Here is a 24,184-nt window from a genome sequence, read left to right as displayed (position 1 = left end):
GTACCCTTAATCAGTAAGTTGCTACTATTAAAAACTACAGCTTGTCCCACAAGAAACAAAACTCCATACGACTACATAGACCAAAAAATAAAAAAAAGGTTAAGTTGGACAAAGAAAAATTGAAATAAAAAAATCTCTTGGTTAGCAAGGCCCAAAACAGGCTGGTCACTAAGGGGTTAAGCATTAATGCTCAGCGTGGCCTAACCTTACCCTGCAGTACATCCCACTTCCACTTTGAGCCAGAAATTCTATCACTTCGGCCCTGCAGCTTCTTGGCTCTAGTTTTGAAGATCGTATTGCACTTGGCAAGAAGGCGATTCAAGGAAAGGTAGGCAGTGTCTGGACGGACTGCTGTGTATACTGCCTGTCCCCTGTAGGCACTGTGTGCTAAGGAGGAGCGGGACGTTAACCTACTTTATATTACAATGCTGCTCTCTCTCATGAGAGAGGGTGTTTTGATGATTAACGTTTACCTTTTGGAAAGCTGCATCCTGAAGGTGATTTTAGTTTTTGTATTTATCTTTAAAGGGAGTCTGTCATCTCCATATGGCCATATACAGTGCTTACATTGTCCTGTAGCACACCTATACATGAATGGAATGGTACCTTTGGTACACGAACTTTGATACATATCCCTTGCGTCATCCTTCGGGCTGGCCGAGATCCCGCGCCTGTGCACTGCCTCGCCGGGTCGGGGCATGCACACTGCGATGCCCATTGTTGGCACGGCATCGCTTTAACTACTGCGCATGCGCCGGCGAATGGCGCAAAACCAGCGGCAATGTGGCGTTTGCCAGCGCATGCGCAGTAGTTAAAGCAATGCCGTGCCCACAATGGGCATCACAGTGCGCATGCTCCAGCCTGGCGGGGCAGTGCATAGGAGCGGGATCTCGGACGGAAGGATGACGCAAGGAAATAGGAGGGCGGGCATAGGCAGAGGCTGGGGCGGGGAAACAATGAAAAAAGGCAGAGCAGCCTGGGCTCTAACACAGTGAACGCCGCCCCTGGGCACTTGCAAGTGATCATTTGCATATAAATAAAACTTTGTTTTTCCTGCTTTTGCAAGTCTAAAGAAAAAGACAAAGGTACCATTCCATTCATGTATAGGTGTGCTACAGGACAATGTAAGCACTGTATATGACCATATGGAGGTGACAGACTCTCTTTAATTTTGTATTCATTTTTTGCAGGATCCGTAGGACTTTCATATGATGTAAAGAGGTTTTCCAGGAGTTGAAAGTACTTTAATTCACTGCCTAACCATATGGGCATGTGAAGTAGAGATAAATGAGTACTTTTGCAGTTTTTTTAATTTTTTTCGGTACATGAAAAAAGGGGGGTGTGCACTGCTTGTTTGCCCCTTGAACGTTAGGTTTCTGAACATGTCTGCAGTCCTGGAACTACAGTTCCCAGAATTCAACACATTTGCGTCTCCACAGGTGTTGTACCCACCAGTACAACGTGTACCCACCAGTACAAATTGTAGCTCCTACTCATTGGTTCATTTAGTATGCCCATGTGCTATGAGAAAGAACAAGTGATCCTGCCCTTGTATGTGAGTTGTGGCAACATGTCCACTGAGGAAAGGAAGCGGAGAACAATCGTGTTGGATGGGCAGCACATGATCAGGGATGTTGCCGAAATAGGGGAGCAAGTGTCACATGACCTCCGATCCATTACTACAAAAAGTGGTCACGTGACACTTGTTCCCTTATTCTGTCAACATCCCTGATTTTCCTCTGCCCTTTCCCACCCTCAATGTACATGTTGTCAAAACTTGTATATGGGAATGTTAATAAAACCAAGACCTATTGATGCTGGAATCTTCTCCTCTTATTAACATTCCCATAAAAACGACATAGGACCCTTATCTGTCAAACCCCCTTTGCGCACATAGGAGTAACTGTTTGAGATGAGACTGCTCCATATGCATCAGGCGCCGGCTGTGTAATACAGTTGATATCCTAATGCAATATCTGAGATAAGTCTGCAGTGGGGACAGTACACAGAGAATGGAAGGGCGATGTCACGACCGCTATCCCAGCAGCAGTCGTGTCGCACCAGACGGAGGGGAAGGGGGACCCTTATCTACGGATGGGAAATAGAATGGTCACACATGACTAACCCTAAGCTGGCACCTGTCTGTCCTGATACCCTAGACGGGGTGTGAACCCGTGCGGCGAGCAGGATGCCTAAACCCTCAGTCACCCTAACAAGACTAGACTGGGGAAAGGCAGATGGGAGCACTAGTCACCATCACTCACGTCTAGGAGAACAACAGGGGAAGACAGCGACAAACAAACAAACAATCTATAACATAGACTTATCCAGTCACGAGCAGAGAAGGTGATCCCAACAACGACAGTCCACGCCCGACCAGAGCTCCACAGCAATACCGTCAAACGATCTCCTCCAAAGGTCAGAATAGCACTGGAAGTAAAGACTATATCTGGCAATGACTGCAAGTGAAACTGAAACTAATATAGTAGCTGGGAGTGGCAGACAGGACTCACCTGAGAAGGATGCCTACAAACTCCCAGTCAGGACAAAAAGGTTCACAAGGCAAAACCCGGATGACATACCCTGAACCACGGAGCAAACTCACAAGCTATCGCGAGTAGCAAGTCGCTGCGACCTTCTCCTCCCAGACCTGTCTGGATCAGTCTACGAGGGGCCACCGGACCCTCAAGACCCGGCCTCTCCGGATGGGACCTATGAAAAGCCTGAATAAGTCTGTCCGCCTTTATCTCTGATGCTGGCACCCACATTCTCTCTTCGGGACCATAACCTCTCCAGTGCACCAGGGACTGAAGAGAGCGGCGACCATATCGTGAATCAACAATCTTTTCTACCTGAAACTCAAGACTGCCATCAACAACCACCGGTGGAGGTGGTAGTGGCAATGGTTCAGGAGGTTCTACATATCTCTTAAGCAGAGATCTGTGGAAGACATTATGGATCCTTAGAGTCTGAGGTAGCTCCAGGCGAAAAGCCACCGGGTTAATGACCTTAATTACCCTATAAGGACCAATAAATCTCGGACCTAATTTCCACGAGGGAACCTTCAACTTGATATTTCTGGTAGACAACCACACCAAGTCATTCACCCCAAGGTCCGGACCTTCAGAGCGCTTCTTATCAGCCGCACGTTTGTATCTACCACCAATTCTCTTCAAACTTTCTTGCACACTCTGCCACACTGATGAAAGTGAAGACGCAAATCGTTCCTCCTCGGGAATCCCAGACGGCCCCCCCTCACTAAACGTACAAAACTGAGGATGGAAACCATACGCACCAAAAAATGGTGACTTATCTGTGGATTCTTGACGACGATTATTAATGGCAAACTCGGCTAACGGTAAATAAGATGACCATTCCTCCTGATTTTCGGAAACAAAGCATCTCAAATATGTCTCTAGGTTTTGATTGGTACGTTCAGTCTGACCGTTGGACTGTGGATGGAAAGATGAAGAAAACGACAGATGAACCCCTAAACGAGAACAAAAAGCTTTCCAAAATTTAGAAACAAATTGGGTACCACGATCCGAAACAATATCGGAAGGGACCCCGTGAAGCTTCACGATGTGGTCAATAAAAACCTGAGCCAGTGTATTAGCATTAGGCAATGCGGTAAGAGCAATAAAGTGCACCATTTTACTGAATCTGTCAACAACTACAAGAATAACAGTCTTCCCAGCTGATACTGGTAGATCCGTAATGAAATCCATTGATAGGTGCGTCCAAGGCCTGTTGGGGATGGCCAGAGGTAAAAGACGCCCTGCTGGACGAGTATGATCTACCTTAGAACGAGCACAGGTAGCACATGCAGACACAAAATTAAACACCTCCTGGCGCCACTTAGGCCACCAGAACCGACGAGACACTAATTCAGAGGTTGCCTTACTACCTGGGTGTCCTGCCAGTGTGGAGTTATGGTGTTCTTTTAGTATCTCCAGGCATAAATTTTCTGGCACAAACAGTTTACCCGAGGGGCAGGAGGCCGGGGCGTCCCCCTGAGCTTCCAACACCCTCCCCTCTAAACCTGAGTGTAATGCAGAGACCACCACCCCCTTTTGCAAAATAGGCTCTGGTACATCAACATCACCCCCTCCAGGAAAACTTCGAGACAATGCATCCGCCTTAGTATTTTTTGCCCCGGGCGATAGGTTATTACAAAATTAAACCTAGTAAAAAATAACGACCACCGAGCCTGTCTAGGGTTGAGACGTTTAGCAGACTCCAGATATAATAAGTTTTTGTGATCAGTAATCACTGTGACGGGATGAACCGCCCCCTTCAAAAAATGACGCCACTCCTCAAAGGCCAACTTAATAGCCAAAAGTTCCCTGTTGCCAATATCATAGTTCCTTTCTGCAGTAGACAATTTCTTCGAAAAGAAAGCACACGGACGCCATTCACCAGGGGACGGGCCCTGAGAAAGTACCGCTCCCACCCCCACCTCTGATGCATCAACCTCTACAATAAAAGGAAGCGAGACATCTGGCTGTACGAGAATAGGGGCCGAGGTGAATCTCTCCTTCAGAGATGTAAAGGCAGTTTTGGCTGCATGTGACCATTTGGAAAAATCGGATCCCTTTCGGGTCATGTCAGTCAGTGGTTTGACCACCAAGGAATAGTTCTTTATAAACTTTCTATAAAAATTGGCAAACCCCAGGAAACGTTGCAATGCCTTCAGGTTCTCAGGCAGATCCCAGTCCATAATCGCCCGGACTTTCTCTGGATCCATGCGGAAACCTGAATCTGACAACACATACCCCAGAAATTGCAGTTCTTTTACGGCGAACACACATTTCTCTAATTTAGCAAACAATTTGTTGGCCCTTAATATCTGCAGCACTTGTCTCACATGGATCTTATGTGTCTCCAAATCCGGAGAATAGACCAGGATGTCATCAAGATATATCACAACAAATCTCCCGATAAGGTGACTAAAAATATTGTTGACAAAATGTTGGAACACCGCAGGCGCATTAGAAAGACCAAATGGCATGACAAGATTTTCATAATGCCCTTCTGGAGTATTAAAAGCCGTCTTCCACTCATCCCCCTCTTTGATGCGAACCAGGTTATAGGCTCCTCTGAGATCCATTTTAGAGAACCATTTAGCACCAGCAACCTGATTAAAGAGGTCGGGAATGAGAGGAAGAGGATAGGGATCTCGGATAGTTATCCGGTTTAATTCCCGGAAATCCAGGCAAGGACGCAGGCCCCCATCTTTCTTTTTAACAAAAAAGAACCCTGCAGCCACGGGTGAAGAAGAGGGTCTGATGTGTCCCTTAGCCAAACTCTCCGAAATATAATCTTTCATAGCCTTCCTCTCCGGGCCGGAAAGATTGTATAACCGGGTTTTAGGTAGTTTTGCCCCAGGTACAAGATTAATCGGGCAATCATATGGACGATGAGGTGGTAACCCCTGACAACCCTTCTCAGAAAACACATCCATAAAATCTGACAGAAAGGCAGGTAGAGATGTTACAGAGAGTGTGGAGAACCTACTACTCAAGCAGTTGTCCTTACAATGTTCACTCCACTCCACAATCTCCCCGGCCTGCCAATCCACCACTGGATTGTGGGTCACCAGCCAGGGAAGACCCAATACCATAGGAGCCGGGAGACCGTCCAGGACATAACAAGAGATAATTTCTTTATGGAGGTCCCCTACCTGCAGATGGATATTATGGATGATCTGAGTTAACTCTCTCTGAGTAAGAGGGGAGGAGTCGATGGCAAAAACAGGAATAGTTCTGCGTACCGGTTCCGGAGTAAAACCCAGAGCCTGAGCAAACCGTGAATCCACCAAGTTGACCCCTGCCCCACTGTCCAAAAAGACGGAACAGATCTCAGTCTTATTGCCCGCCTCAACGGTAGCGGACAACAAAAACTGAGACATGTGTATGGAGGAAACAAATACGCCCAGACTGTTATCCTCCGCACAATCTGGGGACTCGAGTTTTTCCGGCGGCTCCTTTGTTTGTGGTCTCTTGGGTTCTGAGGGACATACCTTTACAAAATGACCCCTCCCCCCACAACGAAAACAAACTTCTGACCTACGGCGGACCTTAGGAGGATTCACCCGTCTAGTGGCGCCCCTTATTTGCATTGGTTTGACTGGATCATAACAAACTGATCCCTGCCCTATAGAGGCCTCTGTAGAATTTAATAGTCTCTCCCTGAGTCGTCTGTCGATTCTTATGGACAGAGACATAGCAGCCTCAAGAGACCCAGGGACCTCGTATACCGCCAGCGCGTCTTTTAATTTTTCAGACAACCCCTGGCAGAACTGACTCCTAAGGGCCGAGTCGTTCCATAATGTATCAGTAGCCCACCTACGGAATTCGGAACAATATAGTTCAGCAGACCGGTTCTCTTGCCGAAGTCTACGTAGCTTAGACTCAGCCAGTGAGACCCTGTCCGGGTCATCATATACGAGACCCAGGGCTTCAAAAAACTCCTCCACTGATCGTAAGGCCGGAGAGTCTGATGGTAGGGAGAAAGCCCAAGCCTGCGGATCTCCTTGCAAGAGCGAAATTACAATGCCCACCCGTTGTTCCTCACCGCCGGAGGACCTAGGGCGTAACCTGAAGAACAATTTACAAGCTTCTCTGAAGGTTACAAATTGGTCTCTTCCTCCTGAGAACCTATCAGGTAAAGCCACTTTTGGCTCAGGAGTACCCTGGTTTCCCGTAGCAACGGTGGAACCCAAGGATTGCTGCTGCTGCTGCTGCAGCACAGTTGCTTTTAATCCTGCCACTTCAAGGGATAACCCCTGGAATTGTTTCGCCAAAACCGTAACCGGATCCATAGTGGAACAGAAAAATACAAAGCAAAACAGCAAGCAAAAAAAAAAAAAAAAAAAAAAAGAAATGTCACTTTTTTTTAAATGGCCAGATATACTGTCACGACCGCTATCCCAGCAGCAGTCGTGTCGCACCAGACGGAGGGGAAGGGGGACCCTTATCTACGGATGGGAAATAGAATGGTCACACATGACTAACCCTAAGCTGGCACCTGTCTGTCCTGATACCCTAGACGGGGTGTGAACCCGTGCGGCGAGCAGGATGCCTAAACCCTCAGTCACCCTAACAAGACTAGACTGGGGAAAGGCAGATGGGAGCACTAGTCACCATCACTCACGTCTAGGAGAACAACAGGGGAAGACAGCGACAAACAAACAAACAATCTATAACATAGACTTATCCAGTCACGAGCAGAGAAGGTGATCCCAACAACGACAGTCCACGCCCGACCAGAGCTCCACAGCAATACCGTCAAACGATCTCCTCCAAAGGTCAGAATAGCACTGGAAGTAAAGACTATATCTGGCAATGACTGCAAGTGAAACTGAAACTAATATAGTAGCTGGGAGTGGCAGACAGGACTCACCTGAGAAGGATGCCTACAAACTCCCAGTCAGGACAAAAAGGTTCACAAGGCAAAACCCGGATGACATACCCTGAACCACGGAGCAAACTCACAAGCTATCGCGAGTAGCAAGTCGCTGCGACCTTCTCCTCCCAGACCTGTCTGGATCAGTCACAGTCGTGACAGGCGAACCATTTCTTCCTCTCGGGACACACCCTGGTGATAGTCTTCTTCCTGGTGGTGGTTCAGAGTGACATTGGTGTTGGTGAGCAGTGGGGTGCAAGGCCGATCGACAGGAATGGCAGTGAGTGGCAAGGTAGTACTATAGCAATGCAAGTGTTGGTAACTGCAAGGATGAGGCTGGATTTGGAATAAACAGCAGTTCTTTACAAAAGTGGCAAAATACAAATACATGCACTCTTAGTAGTTGTCACAGTTCAGACAATACATGGACCAACACATCTTACACAGGTTGTAATTAGGGATGAGCCAATCGACTTCAAATGAGACATCTGAACTCGATTCGCATAAAACTTTGTTTCAATACTGTACGGAGCGAGTGCTCCGTACAGTATTAGAATGTCCGTGACAGTACCACTTGGAACCGAACCCGAGTTCAGAAAATGTTTTTTTACAGTATAAATCAATTTCTGAAGTTATTATGCGAAGCCTTGCGAGACTTTGCGAATTAATAACTTCAGCTCATCGGAGCCAATACATTCCTATACTGTACGAAGCGCTCGCTACATACAGTATTGAAATGAAGTTTTATGCGAATCGACTTCGGATGTTTTATCCAAAGTCGATTCGCTCATCCCTAGTTGTAATTTCCACAATTCTCACAGCTGCAAAGGTGGTAGACAAGCCTAGATGGTTCCTGTTTGAGTCTTCCAGTATCTGATACTTTACTCACAGTAAACAGTACTACAGGCTTCGTACAGATGAGCAGTCTGTCACATACGCACGCCAGGTTTCCAGTTCTAACAGTCAAGATGCTATGGAGTCTTGCAGCTAGATGCAGATTTAACTCCACAGACTTTAGGCATGCACCTCTCCTCTCAAAGGCTAGTGCAGCGTCCCACTCAGGAACACGTGGGCACTGCAAAATAACTTTAAAACTGCATTTTTATATTGTCTGTTATTTTCCACTGCAATACCTGTGGTATCCCTGTTCATAGGCAGGTCTGGTGTAATTTATACATCCCACCACTAGATGGGGATAAAACTTAGGTTCTATATATACCTAGTTCAGGCCTAGTTAGTTGAAGAGGGGAGAGAGAGAGAGTCAGTGTGTGAAGATCAGACAGGATAATCCATTGATCTCAAGTTATTCTGCTGAGTTTGAAGGAAGGCAGATCTAGCACTTCTACTCAATGAAAGTTCAGTCCCTGAAATGGACAAAGGAAGGGTAGGATTAACAGCCAAAGGATAAAAGACATCAACTAGGCATTAAAGACCTTTGGATATTCAGGTAAAGGATACCATAGCCTCCGGCAACCTCACCAAATTACACTGATACAGAAATTTCCGGCTAAGCCAAATCCAGCCAATAAAGCCTAGGAGAAGTGGATTCACAGAAAGCTAGTTTCACACTTGCGGCAGAACGGATCCGGCAGGCTGGTCTCCCTGTCGGATCCGTCCTTCCTCTGTTTTGTCGTATCGCAAGACCGCCGTCCATCCCCATTGACTATAATGGGGACGGGGCGGTGCTCCGGCGCAGTACGGCAGTGCACGGCGAAAGGCCGCCGGACTAAAAGTCCTGCATGTCCGACTTTTTAGTCCGGCGGTCTCTGACCGCAAACTTTTGTACTGCGCCGGAGCACCGCCCCCGTCCCCATTATAGTCAATGGAGACGGAGCGGCGGTCCGGCGATAGGGCGAAACAGCGGAAGGACGGATCCGACAGGGAGACCAGCCTGCCGGATCCGTCCTGCCGCAAGTGTGAAAGTAGCCTTAGTCCGGCGGCCTTTCGCCATGCACTGCCGTACTGCGCCGGAGCGCCGCCCCCGTCCCCATTATAGTCAATAGGGATGGAGCAGCGATACGGCGAAACAGCGGAAGGACGGATCCGACAGGGAGACCAGCCTGCCGGATCCGTCCTGCCGCAAGTGTGAAACTAGCCTAACTCTAATACCAACAAGAGACTGTATTCTGTACTGCTGCAGCCAAAGTCAGCAACAGTAAAAGTTGTGAGTTGCACCTTACCACTCTCTACCTCATTATTACCACTATTGGTTGTACCACCATTAACGGTACTGGCGTCATGACAAAAAAACATCAAGGGACTCAGCCGCAACAAGCACCCTAAGCACCCCTAACATCAAGCCGGCGCATGCGCATTAATTACTGTGATGCCGTACAAGGAATGGGCATCGCAGTGCGCATGCGCCGGCCAACGGACTGAGTGCGCAGGCGCGGGATCTCGGCGAAACAAGAAGTAAGTAGATGGGCGGTCGGAGGGAAAGAATGGGCGGGGGGAAGCGACAATAAGGCTGAGCTAGCTGGGCACCTACGAGGGTAACGCCGCCCCTGGGCACTTGCGAGCCCTCATTTGCATATGCTACTAAGTTGTTTTTTGCCGGTTTTATAAGTCCAGGATTGCTCATAGAGGGTAACATTTTTATTAACTGTAAGGCTGCTAGAAAGCTATGGGAAGGATTAAAAAGGTGAAACTTTGATGACAGACTTCCTTTAATAATAAATAACTAAAAAATATTAAAAAGTCAACTCAACCCCCCTTTTCCCAGTTTTTCATATAAAATTAAAAAGTAGACATAATTAATATTGCCTCATCCAAAAATGTCCAAAGTATTAAAATATAAACCTATTTATCACGTGCGGCAAACTCATTTAAGTATGTTTTTTTTTTTTTTTTTTTTTTAGTTTTTCTTTTTAGAAGTAAAACATAATAAAAATGACACATTTTGAGGTGTTCAGAAGAAGAGTTAAACTTTTAAAGTTAAAGTTAATCTTTTAGTATGATCAAGTCAAAGTCCTGACCATAATCCAATCTAAATGTTGTGGAAGGATCTGAAGCGGGCAGTTCATGGAAGGAACCCACCGCCATACTGGGAGAATAGGATAAAATGCCTCTAAGCTGATGTGCAGAACTAATCAACAATTACATTTAGTTGCAGTTATTGCTGCACAAGAGGTCACATCAGATACTGAAAGCAAAGGTTTACATACTTTACCACTCACAGACATGTAATAATGAATAAATGCCCGTCTTATACTTTTGACTCATTTGTTTGATTTGGTATCTACTTTTATGACTTGTGTGAAAATCTGATGCAGTTTTAGGTCAAAGTTATGCAAAAATATAGTGCTATATGATCTGCACCTACATGCAGCGAAGGTGCAGATTGACATCACAGGGTTCCATAGCAATTGTGTGAATGCAGCAGTTAAAGGGACACTGACAGGCCCAATAACCATAATTTTTAGCTGTACATATGTATGTACAGGTCTTCTAATGTGCATTAAAAACATATAAGTATCCCCCCTGTCCACATTATGAATACAGTTAACTCACGTTTTATAACCTGAACTAATCGCTGTTCTTTCTGCCCAAGGGGCGGAGTTTCAGCTCCACTTGCGCCCAGCCAGTATCAGCCCAACCGCCGTTTTTGAAGCGCCGCCCAGCTCATCAATATTCACTTAGCTGGGCGGCTTCTGCAGTCCCCGACCGTCCGAGATCCGGCGCATGCCCAATAGAAAGCTATGGGTGCCGGGCGCATGCGCAGAACCCATAGCTTTGTATTAGGCATGCTGGCTGGGCGCAAGTGGAGCTGAAACTCCGCCTCTTGGGCAGAAAGAACAGCGATTAGTTCAGGTTATAAAACGTGAGTTAACTGTATACATAATGTATAGGAGGTTTTTTTTTCCCAGGCTGTGAGCTGTGCGCTGTGATTGGCCAGCGCTGCAGCCTAGGAGAAGGAGACGCCCACAGGACAAGTGCAGACACCGCCTACTATAACTTACAGAGCGGAGATACCGGAGGGCATAACGGGAGAACGGAGCGGTGCCCAGGGATAATAGTAAGTGCAGTGAGATCCCCGGGCGCCGCTCTACATGTCTGTATACTTAGTTCACAATGTTTTTACAAGTGAAAGGTCCTCTTTAAGGGTTTTATAGTGACAGGGAAATGATTATTTAGAATCTGTTCTGGTGCCTGCATTTTGTGGTCTAGTCTGGGGTCTCTAGTTTAGGATTCTGGTCTTGGGTCTGTATTTGTTTAGGGATTTTTTCTGAGGACTGCATTTATTTAGGGGTCTGGTCTGGGATCTGAATTAATGTTGGGATTTGGTCAGAGGTATAAATTAATTTTGGGAACCTGGTCTAGAGACTGATTTAATTTTGTGGTCTGATCAGGGGTCTGCATTTATTTAGGGGTCCCACCTTGATGCTGGATTAATGTTAGGGATTGGTCTTGGGTCTGAGTTTATTTTGAGCCCGGTCTAAAGTCAGAATTAATTTTAGGTTCTGATATGGGGTTTGATGCCTCCTTTGTCCTTTTCTACTTAAGTGGCTAATAGTGTGTGTGGTACATTACTATTGAAGTGTATTTTTATGCTATGTTTATGTAGTACCCAGTGACCTCATATGTGGTTGGCAGAGACAGGGTTCCTTCCCTCTTGGCAGGAGTGGGCTGGTCCTACTTCCTGTCTAGAGGAAGGTTCTAGTCTAGCGAGTGAGGTAGCAAGTCCATGTGCTCCTTCTTCTTAGTCCTCAGGATGCAGATACTAGCTGATCTCTGAGAAAGTTACTGCTTCTGCTACAGCAACACAGAAAGAAGGAAAGACAAGAACTTGGAATCTGCATGGCCAAGCATAGGAGTCATCAATGTAACCTGTGATTACAGTTATACAGGCTTTGTTTTTGTGAGGGTATGCGGTTAAGCCACCCATCACACTTAACCACATCCTGGCCAGACATGCCTCTAAAGACCTGTATCCCACAGTGGACAGTACAGCCACAATTACTAGATTACAGTTGGCAGCCAGAGATTCCAAGAGAGAGAGAGACTTTAGCAAGATAGCATTCCAAGACAGCTATTACTTGCCACTTTGCCAGCCTCCATACCTCGCCATCTGGGAAAAGGATTTGCACTGTGTACAGATTGTTGTTGGCTGCACTACAACTACTATTCTGCAGTCAAGTAAAAAGAGACATGTTTTCTTCTCTCTCTGGCCTGGTTTCCTGACTTCTACCACAGCATACGCTAGCCATTGCACTACTATTTCTCCTGTCAGGCACCCATACAACCATCCAGATGAAGTGCACCCCAAACTACCATCAGGCAGGTGCCCCAACTATAGGGTGTGCCTCAAGGGAAGAGAGGGTGCACCCTTCTCTCACTGCACCAGCCCTAGGGTCAGGGAGCAACGGCCTGAGGAAAACAACTGATACCTCCTATAGTCAGTACCACTACCGCTACCATCCACAGCTCCGGCTCCGGAAGGGCCCACTGCATGTGTACAACCAGTTTTATCTGTTTTTAACTCCCCTCCCCTCTAAATTTTATCTCTGAATCTGCCACTGTGGGCAGCAATTCATAGCAGTAGGGCTGTCAGTCTGTAGAGGAGAAAAGCCTTTTTTTGATAACTAGAACTATACAACATAACATACTTCTTTTTATTTTTTTTTCCTCTTTCCTTCAATAAGGGAGTGACTACAATTTTTTTGATGGGACCATCTTCATTGGTGAGAAGCCTGTGTTTTTTGCAGAATGCTTTTCCTGACCTGCTCTGCAAAGCTAATCACCCTAAGAAAACTACTGACTTATAGTTTTCCAGAATCACTGAAGGTAGAAAATTATATGGTATGGCTTAAGAATCTGTCTTAGACTAGTAAGTACTCTTCTGAATTACTTATTTTGGCCATCTGCAGGTACATGGTGCAATACATCATGTGGTCTGCAATAACCCCTTCAAACTTCAAGTGATAGTGGACCAGTGGCAAGAATTTACTTCTGTCTTATGTCGCCCCCCACTGGAGGTAAGTGGGCACGCGGTTTAATTTGTTGATTTCTTGTAAACAATATACCGTAATGCTTATTACAATTTTCTGTTTCCTTCTTTAGGAAATGACAAATGCCTTGGACCCTTACAACAACACTTATTTTCTCTTCAGTAAAGATCCACATAAACTTAGCCAAATGCTTGAAGAACCTGTCACTGTAAACTGGAGGCAGAAACTACAGATACAAGGTAAGACTAGTGGGTGTAGTACACAATATCGTGCTCTCCTTAACTGATGGGCTGGAGCCGACTCCTACTGTCATCATCACAGGTGCCGTATGGCGCGAGCATGCTCCCCAGGCACATAGGCAGACTGGGAACTTAAAGTGAGAAAAAGCCTAAAAGTGTCCCCATGTTGTATGCACATACAAATTGACAGGTAGGGCAAGCAATACTGTAGTACAGCATAAAATGCTGCCCCAGCAGAACCAAATTCACAGTGCCACAGCATTTAACTCTATTACCATCTTGAGGAAGGTAATACAGTTGAATGCAGAAGAGCACTTTCTTCTACCAGCCAGGTGTATAAATACCAGAAGCTCATAGCATTAATTAGTGCTGAGAGCATCAGATCAATGTGTACCTGACTGGCAGCTGTAAGGAGGACTTGGGCAGCTCCTTGGGCATTGGCCCACCAGGTAATTTTCCCTTTAGGGTCTATGGCCAGTCCACCCCTGCCCAGGCAACCTGTGGATTTTTTAGGCACCTTCCCTAGTAGCAAGGTGCCTGAACAATAAGGTTCATAATTTGCTAGTTCCCTGAGGTGTACTGTTTTTGTTGTCTGCTGGTGACCTCTACCTCTTTCCTGACTCTGAGACTTTGTTGCCTGACCTGATCTCGCACAAACTATGCCCCCCTGACCTTGATCTGTTTCTGACTATGAGTTTTCCCTGTTTTTTAAGTGCTATGTATCGGTGTCTCTTGACCCCTGTGGGTCAACAGCCAACCACACAGAGACTACTCCAAGAGCTAGTAACCTGATCTGATTCCTGCAGCAAAGTCCAGATCCCTGTATAGGAGTTAAAGGATCATATAAAAAGGTAGGAAACTGCAGTGCTCACCTGTGTTCGCGTAATGAGCGGCACGGATTAGAGCCCAAACTCGGCTGCAACAGTATACGGAAAATAAAGGTGAAATCCAGCTTCCCATAAAAAACGATGTCTTTATTTCTTCAGCGGTAAAAGCATATTCATTACACCAAAGGTCTATGCATTTCGGTGTGTTAAAACTTTTATGTCATGATTAAGGACTAAGATTTTACTGTCCGAAACGCGTAGACCTTTGGTGTAATGAATATGCTTATAGTTTTTTATGGGAAGCTGGATTTCACCTTTATTTTCCTTAGGAGTTAAAGGGAGAATACTAGGGCACCACTAGGATAATGCCCTTAGGTTTGGCTCAAAGTCAAACCCGTTGCTTGGCACAGTGGTTGCATACCCACTGGTATAACAGGATGTAAGTAAAAGATCATAGGGCCAGACTGGCCAGTCCAGGCTTTTACACAATAGACCCCTACATTAATTTCCTCTTGTGGGTTTAAGGAACCCCATGTTGATACTGAATCTGAAAATCTGATCACGGATCAGATTAAATGTATAAAAGACACAATTTAAAAATATGCTTTTAAATATCTTATTTTGTATTATTGTGAGGGGTTAGGAAAACTTTTTTTCCCAAGATTTATTCCAAGTGGGCAATTGCAGACAGCTATCCCATGAGTATGGTGAGCACTAGGCTACACTACAGAGAGGTTCCAATGTCCCCTTCTGATCCATGGCAATGCTTTGTAGCTTGACTAATGGCAGTTTTGCATGAATGTGTGAATGGTGATGTGGATGGTGATTTTTATGACAACAGTGCACTTTACAGAAATCATCTCTCATTTGTGCAATCTGAAGCGTTAAAGGGATTGTCCATTTTTTTTCTTTCTAAAGGCAGGAAATGCGGTTAATAAAAATAAATTATTCAACTTCTCTGGTGGTCCTCACTGGTCTCTGCTCACTTTTCTGTAGCTACAGCTGATTTGGTCTACTCATGTGACCATTTCAGCCAATCCCTGGCTTCAGCAATCTCATCTGTATTTAGGGCAAGAACATCTCCATATAGAGCTAAGTAAGATGTTAAGAAAACTGTTTTCACATTTTTCACGTTAATTTCTACATTTTGTATAGTTCAACCTCCTTTAAAATATGGCACATTTTTTGCCACAATTACCAAAAGTCCTAAAGTTTCTGGAATTCTACCTATTTTTAAGGACAATCCCAGGATACATTTGTCCCAGACACTGTCCTGCAAACACAAAACACTGTTCTGCATTGTCATTCCCCCACCAGACTATGGTACACTGGCACTTCTTTTTTAAATCAGCTGCTATCTACATAAGTAGTCCAATAGATAACGGCTGATGTTATTTACCTCTTCTTGCTCCTACCGGCTCATCTTCAATAGATGTGGCTTCTCTTCAGCAGGGTGCCACTGCGAGCAATGCCAGTGATGCCACCCACAGCTTAAAAGGAGCCTCATATACTAAAAAATAGTTTGGAGGAGCAAGGAGAGTTGATTAATTATAGGGATTTGATTTGGAGTCTGAATTATGGGGTCTGGTCATGGGTCTTACTTTTTTGGGGTCTGGTGTCTGAATGGTTGGGAATGGTCTGGGATCTCAATGTTTTAGCATTTTTACACCACTCCAGTTTTGCAATATGGGTGGGAAAGTGGGTGTGGTTAGGTATGTTAACGAGTTTCACTCCAGATTTATAATTTACATTTTTATTTATTTTTTTAAGTCGCAATCTCACTCCATGAAGAGGGTGGAGTAAGAAAACTGGAGGAGCTTCTCTAGACACAAATGTTGGGTCTAAGGAGAAGACAAATTCATCAAGTAGCATGAGACATTTGATAAATGCGGCATAGAGTACTCCAACGCAGGCTCAAGCAAAACTGACTTCAAATTTTCCCCTCATGATAAATTCCCACCATGTAGAATTATGTCAGCTTTGTGTTTACTGTATTACTTCTCAAGATATTTATATGCTTTGCATACAGGATGTCAACCAGAACTAGGGGATGTGCTTCAAAAAATAAGTTCCAGGCATGGAAGCTATATGAAGACGACTAGTAATGTTTTATACATGAGCCATGGCATAAGAAGTGTAAATGAAGTGGATAACCAGAGCAGTAGGAGGTACTCACAGATCGTCTTCACTTTACAGCTATCTGTTATTCTGATCACGCCTAAACTTGTTCTTAGTTTTATATTCTTTAAAACAAGATGAATCTATGGAGGAATCTATAGGTCAATCAGACTCTTTCCGACAATGGTTTGTGGCAGATCAGATATTTTAACAGGCTCTCTCCAATGTATAGCGCAAAATTGGAAATCCTCATCAATTCCTCACATGTCTCAAATAATAAGGAAGGTAAATGTCAATTGTAGCTTAGAAAAAATGATTGCCAGAAGCAACACTATACTTAATAAATACACAAAAAATTGGACACCATGACCTTTATCGAGGTACCTCTTATTATTAGACAGATTAGGTTGTGATGTACATTTTTTCCTTTGCATAAGGGACCTAAATTGGGTTTCTAAGTTCTCTCTAGTTACCTATCTTTTTGTTTATTTTATCTCTACCCTCATCTACCAGTTTATTTTTTCTTCTACACTTTACATACAGTACACAATACTTTTTGGCTCCAAGCACCAACTAGAAGGTTGCTCCATTGAAGCACAATAAAGAATAGGATGATGCTTTACATAAAATAATGTTATCTGAATAATTGTATTCTATTGGAATTTATATCCCCCTTTGATTACCTGATTATAATGGTATTCTGCTTGACACTGTAACAAAACAAACTGTAATGTACTTTCTTTAACCGTTTGAAAATAAAAACTCAATAAAATCTATTGAAACAGAGATCAATGGTCGATCTAATGTACAGGGGCTACCGAGAAATTATATAGGTATGGTCAGCCAATCCTTACATGTACCCACACAATGACTTCCTTACTACTCTTTGAGAACGTTCCTCATAGTGGTCCATAATCCCCAGCTATCTGATCCCCCAAAGAACAATTCCCCATTGTACCCATAAGTAGAAGCCATAGTGCTATCATGACATCTACCCACAGTGTCCATGATTGATAGTCATTACCCCTATCGGTGCATGCCCAGTACTACCATCTGTACTAGCCACAGGGCCTTATAAGTGCCATTCATATCATTAATACTCTTGCTCTCCATGCCCATGCTGCTCAAAGAAACTGACACAGAAGAAGTTACTAATGTAAGCAACCACCTGAGGATGCTTTTCTGCTCCTGCAGGAATGAGCCCACTGGGCTGCCATTAATTGATGTCTAATAGCCACATCCTTCTGTATAATGAGCAGTGTGAGCACTACTGTGGGGGGACATTGTGATGGCCTGTACCCTAGTAGAAGAGACAGCTGCATTGATGATCGCAGATAGTGAATTATTTGAACAGACATTATGTTATGTGTCTACCAAAATGGGATCAGGAACAAATGTTGCACAGAGTTTGTAAAATGTGGGCACTATTGATAACACGTGGTGCCAAATTCTTTAGCTTGAATAAGAATGTGTCTTTGTGCACTTTTTCTCATCTATTCTGGTCCCTTTGTCACAAACTAACTTATTATCTCCATTTCACAGGGCTATTCACATGCACTTCTCTGCACTAAACCCGCATGAAGCCTACCTTGTCAATGCAGAATGGGGGTTTGGCGGTAATGAACACAGCAAGAATTACATCAAACAATGTATCCAAATGTTGCCTACCATGTGTGCTAGGAAAGAGGCCGGAGAGAAGCCTATTGCCTGGGTATTAAGTGATCAGTCTGCAGAAATTCGCATGGGGTATACTGAGGCCATCTACAGAAGCCAAGGTGTATTCAATAATCTAATTGCAAGGCTGGGCACTACAATGATTTCAAGTGGAGTCCCTCTCTACTGTCATATAGCAGCTGACAACACAAAGAGTCAGGCAGCGTGCAAAGCAGCTGGATTCTTTCCAGTGGGCAGATGGGAGCAATGGTCCTTTCAGCCTTCTTAGGACTTTCTTTTAATTTGTTGTTTGCTATTCCAAGTCCAGACTTGGTATTGTCATTCAGATGTCAGTGCTATGATCAGGGCAATTTTATAGAAAATTTGACAGTAGGCAACAAATAGTAGTATACTGCCAAAAACTGCCATGCAATTTCAAATAATCTTTCCATTCAATGCCCACACGGTTCTTAAATAATACTGCCACACAGTTCATACATAGATAAATGTAATGACCCTGGTAGTCTAGGTCAGTCAAAGATGTGTGTTCCAGAAGTAGAATCCCCCCATGTAGACTTTTACGTAGATGACTACAATTGGCCATACACATTAGTCTAAAGTTGATCAAATGGATGATTTTAACCAAAACATTAAAAATGAACAATTAACTTTTTAGCTGATTGATGACAGACCAGCATCTTCTGAAAAGAAGCCCCTGTATTTAAAAATGTCATCTGATAACAGATCTATGTGATTGTAAATACTTTTGTGTAAAAACAAAAGGCAAAAGTATTATGGCATTCCTTTATTGGCGACCGTAACCCAAAAATTTTGCTTCCAAACTTTCAGGGCATAGAGGCTCCTTCGTCAGTAAGGCAGTATTTTGGTATGCTGCCTAATGAAGGAGCCCCTGTGCTCTGAGGGCTAGCCAATAAAGGTATCACTGCTATAATACTATTGTGTTTTTTTTATAGCACAAAACTATTTAAAGAGGACCTTTCATTGGTCCTGACATTACAATATTCGTACCTGGCAGTGTAGGGCATGATGAGTAGATGTCAGTGCGTTTTTTTTAGTTTTTTTTTATAGATGCGCTGCTCCATTCCCCTGCTGTGCCCCCGGTCATTTTTGCTGCCCTTTATGATAATTAATAGCATCGGTACAGGGAGGAGGAGACGGCCGTGATTCTCAAAGAGCATCTCCTTCTTCCTGAAGGTGATCTTTTTTTTCTCCCTGGTTGTGATGCCCCTTGAGAAACACGGCTGTTTCCTCCTCCTATAATTATCATAAAGGGCAGCAAAAATGAACGGGGGGCACAGCAGGGGACTGGAGCTGCACATCTGGAAAAAAAAGCGCACTGACTTCTACGCATCATGCCCTGTACTGCCAGGTACTAATATCATAACATCAGGGCTAGTGGAAGGTCCTCTTTAACATCACATAGATTTTTCTGGCTAACACGGTAACATGCTATTTTGGCTATATGTCTGATAACAGACAAATGATCTTTCTTTGAAAGAATGTTCCCAGAAAGATCTTTTGGCCCTCACACAGTTTCATGAACATGTATGGCCACTATGAACGACTGTTATGGTCAATTTTGGCTAAAATATGTATGGCCATGTCTGCGGAAAGATCGTTCACCTGATGATTGTTTGTTCAATCGTCCAACTTTCTACTTCTATCCAATGTGTATGGCCACCTTAATCTAATAAATGGGTTGTTATTTTTACATGGTCTCCGGGCTCTTCTGTAGATTCCACAATCCACATTCATATCTGAAGTGCAGAATGGCTGAACTAGAACTGGTGGCAATGTTTTATTACTATATATATATATATATATATATATATATATATAATATACTAGTGATGCACAGAAAAGACCGAACTAATATTTAGATTCTGGTAATTTCATTTAATTGTTGCTCTTGAAATGATATTTGTACTGTTTGGAATTCAACCAAAATGGAGGCGAATTGGCAGCAGGCATCTGTATGTTGGAGGTAAAACACAGAACATCAGTACAGAACACATCTTCTCCTTTCTATTTGCAGTGTGTAATATGGGCCACCAGGGCTTCTTTTGTCTATAGGCTCAGTGGGCCTCTGCCTATTGTTTGCTGTAGGGGAAGTGGTACACACTGAAAGGAAATTTAGATACGATTACATCAAACATGTAAAATATATATATATATATATATATATATATATAGTGGTCATGGTGATGTGGGAGAGGTGAGGACATGTGGAAGGCTGCAGATGGTGCTAAATGTTGTGAGAAGAGCAAATTAATGTTTCAAAGTCACACATGGCATGCCTGAGGGATATTAAGGCAGCAGAAGACCTTTGTCTGCGTGCTGCTGTTTTTGGAGGCTGATGCTCTAGTCATAAAAAAATATAAGGACATCACTTACATAGCAACATTTTGTACATACAATCAATTTCTTTAATATCAGGAGAAGAGTTTAGCTTGTATATCAAGCAAGTAGTAATTTTAAAACATTTTTAGCAAACAAAAGTTCAGCTTTTTTCCTCATCAACCACGTGGACCAATTACGATGTGCCAAAATGCGACCCATCTCTAAAAGCAAGTAACTGATTGATTGCTTTGGTATTGTATTCATCAGTAAGTGTCGTGTTCCTCTGATGTTCTTCAGTATCACAGCTGACTTGGCTTGTATATGCAGATAAAATGGAGCCTCTTGACACAGTTTAGTTGAACCCAGGAGTTTCCACCTGAAGAAAAATGTTAAAGGTAATAATAAATTGAGTTTTCAAGATTTTAAAGTGAATTTTAGGGGCTCTGTCCTTGTTCAGCCTTGTTATATGTAAGAATCCACATATAAAGAGGTTACGGATATATACATGTGCACATTGATGTTGATGGTAAAGCTGGCCATACACATGATATACAGTAACTGTCATCTGAATGCTTGTTCTGCTAACCGCTATCTCTTCCAATCCTTCCATACACATGTATGCTCAGTTCAGCATGCATCTGTGGTAGAAGGGAAACATCTCAAGCGGTGGCTTATCTCCCTGAGAACAAATGCACTAGGCAGGTGAAATCCAGCATGTCTAGTCCTTATCTCCCCACGGAGCGTAGAAAGGGTACTATGCACATTAGATGGTCATCCAATCGTGCAAGGTTTGACCAACATATTAATTATGTATGGGCAGATTAATTTGTATTTTTTCATGTACTTCAAAGGATCCTTTACTTATTACTTGCGGTATGTCTTCAACAGCTTTAACTGTAACCACAAGTGTCTCTAAGGGCGCAGGGGTAGTAGTTGCATCTGGTAATAGATGCCTGATTGCAAAATGACAGTATGAATTTAACTCCTTACAATGGATAGGGTTGACAGGGATAAGCGAATCGACTTCGGATAAAACATCGATTCGCACCCCTTTTTATGCAGCCTGTATTTTAGAGTGGAAAAGCTGTCAACTAGGGATGAGCGAATCGACTTCGGATGAAACATCCGAAGTCGATTCGCATAAAACGTTGTTCTAATACTGTACGAATTAGAATGTATTGGCTCCAATGAGCCCTCCAATGAGCTCCTGCTCCGTACAGTATTAGAACGAAGTTTTATGCAAATCGACTTTGGATGTTTCATCCAAAGTCGATTCGCTCATCCCTAGTTGACATATTTTCCACTCTAAAATACAGGCTGTATAAAAAGGGGTAGGTAATTTGTGAGTGTGCTTTCATCTGAAGACTTTCTGTTGGCTAATATTCCTGGGTTCTTAGGATTTCTGGTGGTTTAGTGTGGTATATGGGTTAATGTGAGCATTGCTGGTAGTCTAGCACAGTAAAGGGGGAACATCAGCATCCCTGTTGGTTCAATGTAGTAAAAGGATTAATCTAGTGGGTTAAGGTCCCTTTAGACGGGACAATACAGCAGGCAATGGTCGGAAAATAAGTTTTCCTTCCCGGCAATCACCTGCTCGTCAGTAAAGGAGACCACTTTAAATGTAGAGATTCCCTCCACAGTATGTGGAGTGCTAGTTTCCATGCTGTCCCATCCTCACTGTTCTCAATATGACCTTATCAGTCACATATTTACCTCCAAAGCTCAGGCTCAAGCACTTGTTGATACCAAAAAATTTCATCAGATTGCGTAGGGGGGACTTCAGAAAATCAAATGGTGATCCATCAGCCCAAACATTTGATCCCTGAGGAGCACACAAACATAGTAATAATCTAATGCTGCTTTAAAGAACTTTAAAGGGAAACTCGGGGCAAAAACAGTCATTGTTAATCCTATAAGCCCAACCCCACTTACATCATCTTAGATCCACATTTTTCCTACGTAGACCTCTCAGATTTACTATATTTTGCTTCTGCTCCTAACAGACATAGATTTCTCTTTCTAATGTACAAGAAAGCAATGATGGGGAACATACAAGCCTTTATATATGTATAATGTTTAGCAACTGACTAAGTTATGGTGCTAAGTTACTAATAAAGATCCCATGTATGCAGCTTTCGATCCAAAGGCCAGGCACTTCTTGCTCATAATGTCGCGATTGTGCTGCCCTATAGCCTGTTATTCAAGGTGTGGCTATTAAATAACGTAAACTTCCTTCTGGGAAGAAGCCAAAGATACTTGCGTTGAAATACAGTATGTTACACACGTGTTTCACGTATGTGTTTGAGTGGTACAAAAGATTTAATAAAGGACAAGAGGATATTTAAGATGATAAACGCCCATGACAGCACTCCACATAAAACACTGATGAAAATGTTAAAAAAATTGAGGAATTGTTCGAAGTGACTGCCGATTCAGTAGAAATTTTTTACACAATGATCTTAATGCAAGAAACATTTCTGCTAAGATTGTTTCAAAATTTCTCACTCCTGACCAGAAAGAAATTATGAAGCAAATGGAAGCAGCAGATCCTAATTTGTTTTAGAAAAAGTCATTACATTATAAAACTGGATCTTGCAGTATCATCTTGAGACGGATGTCAGTCGTTGATTTGGAAAATCACAAATTCTCTAAAGCTAGTTTTACACAACTGCATTCAGTCTGGAAAATGTCTTAGTGAAAGCTGTATTTCCTGGTTCAAGTATGGCATGGCTGAGCTCAACCTATGCATCATAATGATCTATGATGCTATAAGTTCCAGCCCAACCATGGCTCTCCTGTTCTAGATTCAGACAATACCACCACCACTGTTGGTGAGGCAATTTTAGGCCGAAAAAGGGATTACAGTGCTAGAACACCCTCTATACTCTCCAGATCTATCATTGTGCAATTTTTTTTCTTTCCCAAAATCATATCTGTGCTCAGAGGAATATGTTTTACATCACTTAGAGACAACAACCGAGCTGAGCACTGGAATTAAGGATACAGTGATATGTTCAAGCAGAAGAGAAGTATTTTGATAGAGAAAGGTATCAAAATGTACGACCATCATACACGTTACTTAATAGCCACACCTTTATGTGCCCTCAGTACAGAGCCCCTTTGCAGAAATCGCCTTCTCGTCAGTAAAGTAGACCACTACATTTACATGTAGAGAACAGTATGTGGAGTGCTAGTGTGCAAGTTTCCATGGTGTCCCATTCCCACTGCTGCTGGCAAATGAAGTTTTTTGTGTGTGCACAAACGATCCAATTACCCAACATACAAGCGTTTAGCTCGTTCATCAGGTGATCGGCAGTACATTTACACCACCAGATAATCACTAACGAGCGCTCCTATTAACGCTCCTTACTGATTATCTTTAGGATTCTCGGCCCTCGTAAAGGGCCCTTTAGACCAATGTACAGTACAGACCAAAATTTTGGACACACCTTCTCATTCAAAGAGTTTTCTTTATTTTCATGACTATACAAATTGTAGATTCACACTGAAGGCATCAAAACTATGAATTAACACATGTGGAATTATATACATAACAAAAAAGTGTGAAACAACTGAAAATATGTCATATTCTAGGTTCTTCAAAGTAGCCACCTTTTGCTTTGATTACTGC

General features: G+C 43.4%; 1 protein-coding gene across 1 annotated transcript; it reads left to right on the top strand.

Moving 5' to 3' along the window:
- The first annotated feature begins 255 nt into the window (after positions 1-255).
- Positions 256-19,924, top strand: LOC122940898 (glycine N-acyltransferase-like). Its single transcript, XM_044297795.1, has 5 exons — positions 256-328; positions 13,275-13,382; positions 13,468-13,594; positions 16,451-16,589; positions 18,082-19,924. Exons 3-5 carry the CDS (start codon positions 13,471-13,473, stop codon positions 18,479-18,481), a joined length of 663 nt encoding a protein of 220 aa, XP_044153730.1. The 5' UTR covers positions 256-328; positions 13,275-13,382; positions 13,468-13,470; the 3' UTR covers positions 18,482-19,924.
- Positions 19,925-24,184: the final 4,260 nt, after the last annotated feature.

Source organism: Bufo gargarizans, chromosome 6, assembly GCF_014858855.1.
Source record: "Bufo gargarizans isolate SCDJY-AF-19 chromosome 6, ASM1485885v1, whole genome shotgun sequence".
NCBI classification, from domain to species: Eukaryota; Metazoa; Chordata; class Amphibia; order Anura; family Bufonidae; genus Bufo; species Bufo gargarizans.
Note: the sequence above shows the minus strand (reverse complement) of the source record. Positions and strands in the feature narration are given on the sequence as shown.